The sequence below is a fragment of the Nothobranchius furzeri genome, chromosome 11, assembly GCF_043380555.1.
Source record: "Nothobranchius furzeri strain GRZ-AD chromosome 11, NfurGRZ-RIMD1, whole genome shotgun sequence".
NCBI classification, from domain to species: domain Eukaryota; kingdom Metazoa; phylum Chordata; class Actinopteri; order Cyprinodontiformes; family Nothobranchiidae; genus Nothobranchius; species Nothobranchius furzeri.
In genome coordinates, this window is record NC_091751.1 from 67,355,647 (window position 1) to 67,363,246 (window position 7,600).

General features: G+C 48.2%; 1 protein-coding gene across 6 annotated transcripts in view; it reads left to right on the top strand.

Moving 5' to 3' along the window:
• Window positions 1-4,418, top strand: part of dab1b (DAB adaptor protein 1b) — an 86,356-nt gene extending 81,938 nt beyond the window's left edge. For all 6 annotated transcript variants that reach the window (XM_054742713.2, XM_070541770.1, XM_054742565.2 and 3 more), the window contains 6 exons: window positions 208-255; window positions 349-457; window positions 617-1,246; window positions 2,454-2,569; window positions 2,788-2,889; window positions 3,148-4,418. In XM_054742713.2, coding sequence (XP_054598688.2) covers window positions 208-255; window positions 349-457; window positions 617-1,246; window positions 2,454-2,569; window positions 2,788-2,868 — 984 coding nt within the window. In that variant the 3' untranslated portion in view covers window positions 2,869-2,889; window positions 3,148-4,418. The remainder of the gene's footprint in view (window positions 1-207; window positions 256-348; window positions 458-616; window positions 1,247-2,453; window positions 2,570-2,787; window positions 2,890-3,147) is intronic.
• The last annotated feature ends 3,182 nt before the right edge of the window (window positions 4,419-7,600 follow it).

Below are 7,600 nucleotides of genomic sequence, written 5' to 3' on the forward strand. Positions count from 1 at the left end.
CATGACAGATCCATTATCTGCTAATAAAACGAGGGGATAGTTGTTGCATGCCATCCTCAGCAACAAGCGAATAGATCCCCTCCCCACCACCACCCACCTGCCACGCTGCCACCACGCCTGATGTAAAGGTAATTTGGGGTTTCCTGACTGGGAATCTCATGAATCACTGGACTTTGTCTTCTCTTTGTCCTACGGTTCACTTCACAGAATATCAACCATTTTGACCTGTTTGGAGACATGTCCACCCCGCCTTCGGTGAGTACCTCTAGTCCAACCTCTTTCGGTCTCGCAAAGATGCTGGTGGAGGTCTAAGTTGATCTTCCCTTCCCCCATGTGCCTCCCACTCAGATGCCCCCATCACCAGCCAACACGCTGGACCCAAGCAGGAGCAGCCGGCAGCAGCAACACACTCCTGCTGAGCTGTACGCGCCCTTCAGCCCCACCTCCGTGCCGTCAGGTACCAATCTGCTCGAAGCCTTACTGACAAACCCAAATATTCCATATTATGCCATCATTCTCTTTCATTTATGTCATATTTATGCTGGTCCCGACAGTAACTGTAATGTTTGTTATCCATGTTTTGGTGGTTTGTTCCCTCTGTCCCCCCGTACTCCAGGTTACATGACAATGGGTCCGGTTCAGGCAGCTCAGTGGGCCCAGCAATCGTTTCCTGCCCAGGCTCAGACGCTAGCCTTCCCCGTGCAGGGGCCCCTCCAGGTGGCTCAGGTCCTTCCTGGAGGTCAGCCGCTCATTTGGAGCCAGGCCAACATCTTCCCAGCCACTCAGCAGCAGTGGGCGGCCATGGCAGCATACATGCCAGCCCAGACGGTGGGCGTGGGGGGCCACGCCATCCCAGCTGCCATGCTCCAAGGCTTGGTACCCATCACCACAGTGTGTCCCCAAGCCTGTGACCTCTCAGCCCCCTCCTCAGCCATCACTAGCCCCCAGCATACAGCTGACCCCATCCTGCTCCAGAGGCAGCTCAGTCCTGGGAGAGAGGGACTCGGTGTGGACTCGGATGCTGGCGAGGTCCCGTCTACGTCAGGCGTAGGTGTGGCTGTGTCAGCAGGGCTGAGCAGGTGTGGAACCCCGGGTCTCATGGGTGTACCTGACACCCTGATCTGCAGCCAGCTGCTGCCTCCTCAGGCTGCAGCTCATCAGGAAGAAGAAGGGAGTTGTAGTGACCTTGATCTCTCCAGGATGACTCTAAGCCCAGGAGCGTCTACTTCGCCGTCTACCGAGTCCCGTAAGAACAATGATTACACATTTTTAAAGATCAAGTTCATTGAGAAATAGTTTTAATTGTCATTTTACAAATATAAAATACAAATACAATCGGTCACTCTGAGTTTAACGTGCAGGTTAAATGTGAAAACACCCTTATTTTCTTCATTGGCCGGTGATAGAAGATAAACGAGGGAATTACTCGGGTGCACTGACCGTTGCTTTGTCCAACTGCATGCAGAGACGGTATGAAAGACAACCATTGATTCCGGCCCACGACTGGGTGGTTTCAATGACTCGTGGCCAGACTGTGTATCTATACGTCTGACACATCCGCAGCGTGTTAGCGTGTCTGCAGCCTTTTGGCCCTGTTCTAGAGAGAGCAGGATGTGTGGAACCAAACTTAAAGAGCAAGTCACCCCCAAATAAACTTTTTTTTTGCTGATAAACTAAATAAACGAGTGTCTAATCGTGCTGCAGACACGTGTCGTCAATAATTTGGCACTTCAGTGCATCTTAGTTAAAATTTAAATATTCTGCCTAAAACTGGCAGTGTTGTGCCGTTGTCAGGTAAAAACTCTGCACTGTATTTGAATTTAAATCTGCCACCGCTATTGGCTAAGAGGTATGCTATGATGTAAACTGGTACATTATGATGTCACAATGCTGTCGTGAGCCTGAGTGTGTGTGTATTTGTTAGCGGCTCCGCCCTCTCGGTCTGCCAGGCAACAGCATGTGTTGCATTTTTCAAACATGAAGTGGGAGTGGAGTTAGACTCTGGTAGGGGTTGACTTGCTCTTTAAGGACAGATAGAGCCTTACTTCACCTCGCAGCTCAGAGCGCTTATTGTCAAGGCATGGACGTAATTTTCACTTTAGAAGTAGAGGGGGCACGGGGGGGGGGGGGTATCTTTACAGTATGTTCTAATGGGAAACAGGCTTCAACACAAACGGTCATTTTCCGCTTGGTCCTGGAGCTCAACCAGTGTCAATTTAATATGGCGTAATATAGTTGTTGGATGGTAAAAAGTGCAGGGGACAAAACTTGACTTTGGAAAGGGTGGGGGGGACATGTCCCCCCCCCCCCCCCCCCCCCCCCCCAAAATTACGTCCATGTGTCAAGGGCATCAGAACATCAAAGCTGGGGAGAGATGGGCATAAAGGTCGTGATCTAGATTTCAGTCCTTCTGTCCATACGTTTACTGGACATTTATCCTTCCTCCTTCACAGCATCCACTCCAGCCCCTCAGCAAAGCTCCTCCTCAGACTGCCCCCCCTCCCAGGCCAGTGACCCCCCAACAGATCACTCCCTCCCATTGGAGCAGGAGACCCAGCAGGACCAGTCGGTACGTGCCAGCCTCCTGAGATGTGTTGGACTGAATGATGTGTTCTCGTCTCTGGTTTCTTGAGTTTACACTTTTCTGTCTTAAAGATGAAATGTCAGATCAATCAGACGCGAAAGGGCAGCTGTGATTTTAGCGTGCTGCATTAATCATGCTTCATTTTCAGGGTGATTACGGCTGTGTTTCAGCAGCACGTGTGAGTCTCTTTTTGTCTGTCTCAGGGTTGTGTTGCTGCGGGGTCGGCGTCTCCGAATGAAGCTGCTGAGCCCGTGGATCGGACCTGTCCAGAGGAAGACCGCTAGAGACATGCCTTCATGGAGACGGTGAACATTTCATCTGCTCCTTCTGTCTCTTTATTTCCCACCAATCAGCTGTCTACACGCATGTCTCCGTTTGTCTTTCTGTCCTTTACCGGCTTCATGTATTTATCTGTCATTTCACCTCCATGTTTGTGTTCCTGGTATGAACTCTGGAAGGATCCAGAGTCTCGTGTTCAGTCAGCGATGGGCAGGCACAACGCTGCCACCTGGTGTTCAGATTTGGATCTGCGCTGACTGGAGTTCTTCCTGTTTGTCTTTCAGAGGACGGAACGCCATGAAGGCTGTGACTGGAGCTGATGTGAGGAGAGCTAACAGCTGCTGAATAACACAGACTTGCTCTTTTATCCAACCTTTAAAGGATATTTATGGCAGTTCTGGATTTCCTAGCAACTGATTTTTACCCAGAGGCCGCTCACTGTACTGTCCTGTCCTCAGCATCTCCAATCAATGACTCTTCAACCAGGAAGTGACCTTTTACCTCTGGCTGACCGGAGGTGTTTCGATCCTTAACCAAGGACACATCTGAGAGTGTGTTTGGAAAAACACGAACAATGCAAATTATTTTTTGGAAACTCTGGAGCGTTGAAGCGTCCCAGCGCGTACGGAGGAGGATGCTGTGTCATCACTTTGCATGAGCAGACCACGACCGGACTCGGCGGGCTGAACACGGCATCCTCCAGAGACCAGATCTATTCTTCTTCTCCTTTTATAAGCTGTGAATTTCCCGTTGATGATCCTGAGTCGTCACAGATATCAGAATGATTCTGAGGCATCGATGTTGAAATCAAAAATTTGCCAAACCTGTATTTTGTAAATAAGAACCCCCCCACCCCCCGCCCCACTGCCTGACCTGAGCCTCTGTGCCATAAGATCTGCTAAATAACACGACGCAGCACTCTACCAGCACCTCCACTTTTATTTTGATCCGGGCGTTTGTTTTTCAAATTAATTCATTTTTACTCACAACATTCTCGACTGGGTCGGTGAGGAGTGACCTGTGAAGATGTGTTACATGTTCATCCAGAAAAAAGCCCGCTCTCTGTCTTCTTCTGTTTAAACTCGACAAACAAGCGATAGCTTCGAACTGAGGGCTACCAGTCGAGGACACGTTGTTTACATTTTGCCTCCGAGGGTCATGCTTGTTTTCGGTTTCTCAAATGAAGGTGAGTGGAGTTCCCGTCATCGATGAGTCAACAATCAGAGGAGATTTGTGAGCATATTGGGTTTGTTTTTGTTGTCTAGTCACTGTTCTTGTTGGGTCGTTGTAAACAGTAACGGGTCATTGTAACTGAGCACTTATCACTGAAACGGTCAAAAGGACCACTGATCTGCCCCGCAGCGGCGGGCGACCCGGCTCCTGTCGGACTAAATGTGACGAATTGTCCAAGATATTTTGTAAAGTTTATTTATGGAATCAAGAACTGTCATTAAAACTAAAAAGGGATTTTTCTACGTCTGTGACGCCCCCAGCATACTGCACCCGTGCCACAGTTCAGTCACTAATGAATAAATAAAACTCCAGTTGGTTCCCACTGATGTCTCTGGTTTCATTTCAACCCTAACAGTGGCGTGTCCAGATCTTTTAAACTGGGGTGGCCCAGGTGAGGCACAACTTTGTGCTTGGGTGGCACCAATGGTTATGCTTTTTTTGTTTCACCCCCAAGCCTTATGTGGACAATGAAAAGCCTTTTTGAAGGTAAATTAGTGTGTTGGCACCTGGGGTGGCCAATCAGATTCCAAGGGTGACATGTGCTACCCCAGGTGACTCCCTGGACACGCCCCTGGACCCTAACACCCTCAATGGGACCAAGTTCAGAGAGTCACACTAGTTTGCTGCTCCTGTCACTTTATAGCTTTTTTCTAATGTTTCTATGGTTACTGAGACATAATTAGAACATTTCAGAAGGGTTTGTTAACGTTTACATGATATTTATCCAAAGAGTCCAAATCCACACTGCTGGTCCTCCTGCACCTCCATAGTTGGGCCTGACCTGCTGTCCACAAGCTTCTGATCCAGATCCTGACTGATGGAGCTCATTCTTCATCGTCCTTGTTGGGTTTGTCCTCCTGCCTCTGGAGTATGGACCACAGGTTCTCAGTGGGATCAAGGTCTGGGGAGGTTCCTGAACCTGGACCCAACATATTGCTGTCCTGTTCCTGATCCACTTAGTTCTGACTTTATCCTTCCGGCTCGGTGCTCCATCAAGCTGGAGAAGGCATTGTTCATCACCAACCTGTTGTTGGATGCTTGGAGGAGTTCCTCTGGGAGGATGTAAATGGCCTGCATTTGTATATCACCTTCTTAGGGTTCTATGACCCCCCCAAGGCGCTTCACAACACAATCGGTCATTCACCCAATCACACACTGATGGTGATGAGCTACGATGTAGCCACAGCTGCCCTGGGGCGCACTGACAGAGGCGAGGCTGCCGAGCACTGGCGCCACCAGTACCTCTGACCACCACCAGCAGGCAAGGGGGGGGGGGGGGGGGGGGGGGCGGTTAAGTGTCTTGCCCAAGGACACAACAGCAGAATTCTCTGGTCGGATCGAACCTGCAACCTTCCGATTACTGGACAACCCGCACTACCTCCTCAGCTACTGCTGTCCCGGATGTTTAGGTACCTGAAGCTAAACTGGAAGTGAGAACACTCCGTTAGCTCCCTTCCTCACACATATGAATGGTCTGAGGAGGACACAGGACTGATGGGAGTGCTCACCTGTTCTTCTCCAGAAGCTCTTAACAATCATGAAGGAGATCCATCAGAGAAGATGGCTTTCCTCTAGTCCTCAGCAGTCTGACCCCTGGGCCTTCAGCAGGACATCAGTCTGTTCCTGGTGAGTTGGAGAGAAGTGGCTTCTTTGCTGCCCTTCCTGAAACCAGAACATCCTCCAGAAGCTCCTCACTGAGCTTCTGATGCTCACACACCTGGTAGAGCCTCGAACCCACAGCTGGATCAGCTTTAGAAGACGGTGCTGGTGCTGCTAGAGGATTCCTCACAGATGCAGTAGAAATTGTGATTGATCTGACGATCCTCGGGAACATTCAGTTGGTAAAAACTGATTTGTGTTATTTTTTAAACTTTGGCCACAGCTGAGGAGCAGCATATTATGAGTTTGTTATCCTGATCCTTTCAGAATAAGGTGTGTTTTTATTACATTATGATGCACAATCAGACTGTTGCTCCTGCTGAACTCAGATCAGTCTTTCAGGGCTTTTGAACTCTTCTCTGAGAAAGAAACTTCTGCTTCTTTTTCTCTGAACCAAAAGAATAATTTTTTCCCTTAAAGGGTCATTATGGAAGTGTGACAGCCAAAACATGTATAGAAATAATAAATGTCTTCTTCATACATTCTCCTGCAATGCCCTGGTCCTGTAGAATGCGCCCTGGCATTTTTACTGTGATTGCCTGTTTTTCTGTAAAATCACAGAAAAAGAGAGATGCTCGGGTCGAGCAGGCTGCTTCATGCGCGTTCACGCTCAGGCATCGCCCGTAGCATTTGCTATCCGTAGCTTTAGCAGCAGAGAGAGAGGCAGTGCCACTTTGTCGCTGTTCCTAACGCCTAGTGACAAAGCTAGCTACATTTCTGAGGACCCTTAGCTACTTTCTGTAGAACTTTCTTCTAGATATTTCCTGCAAATTAGCAACAAAATAGCCATTTTCACTCCGAACCGTTCTTTGAACGTTGTTTCAGCTGTCATCAAGGATATAAATGTTACAGATACAAAATATGTCACTGGTGCTTTAGCTCACCTAGTAAGACGTTGGACTCTCATGCAGAAGACCTGGGTTTGATTCTGGATGTGAACATAGTTTATTTAGAGTTTCTTTTTTACATTAATGGTATATTTTTTTACAGTAAGATGCCCAAATTTTTATTTGAGACTCGCCGAACGGCATTGAATTCACAGATAAAAAAGATGTGGGTTCAACTTTCATTTTGGAACAATTTTTCAAGCAAGGGAAGGGAATGATCTGAGCATGCAGGAGGACTGACCCATCATAAACCTTTGTCGGCTGTGCTGAAGAGAAAGGTACAGAACCACATTATTTAATTACTTAGCTGCGCGTTCTCCTGTCCTCTGTCCTCCGGGCCCCCCCCCCACACACACACACACACACACACACACAAGGGACTGTCTCAGCTGTTATTTTCATTAAGGAGTGTGCACGTACAGCATGCGTGCCTTGTGCACGAGCCTACTATTGAAGCTGCCGTTACGCTTTTGGCCTGAGGGGGCAATCGCGAGCATAAAAATGTTAAACTCCGTAAAGTCCCTTTAAAGACAGAAAAGTCTGAAGGGATTACAGATTTTGCTGAAATCGCTAACAGCTCCTCTGGTTTTCCTGAGCAGTCGTCACAAAACGATACAAGTTGGCAGGAGGGCAGAAAATAATCGGACTAATGAAAAGATGCATTCTACCTGATACTTTTACCAGCAGCACTGCACACACCACTGAGTAAATGTCCTGCAGCTGAGTCATGCGATTGAGTCATTCTGTGATACCCCAAACAACAGGGAAGATAAAGTCTAAGGGTCAAAGGTCAAAGTCAGCTGGGTTCAGGAGCAGGAATTTACTTTCAGCTGAATCAAAATGAACTTTCCTCTCCCTCCCACATCCATACTCATCATACATGATAGATTTAGAGTAGATAACCTGGATTAAGCATCTGTAAATCTAGCTGTTGCTGTGGAGAACCCAGCAGAACCTG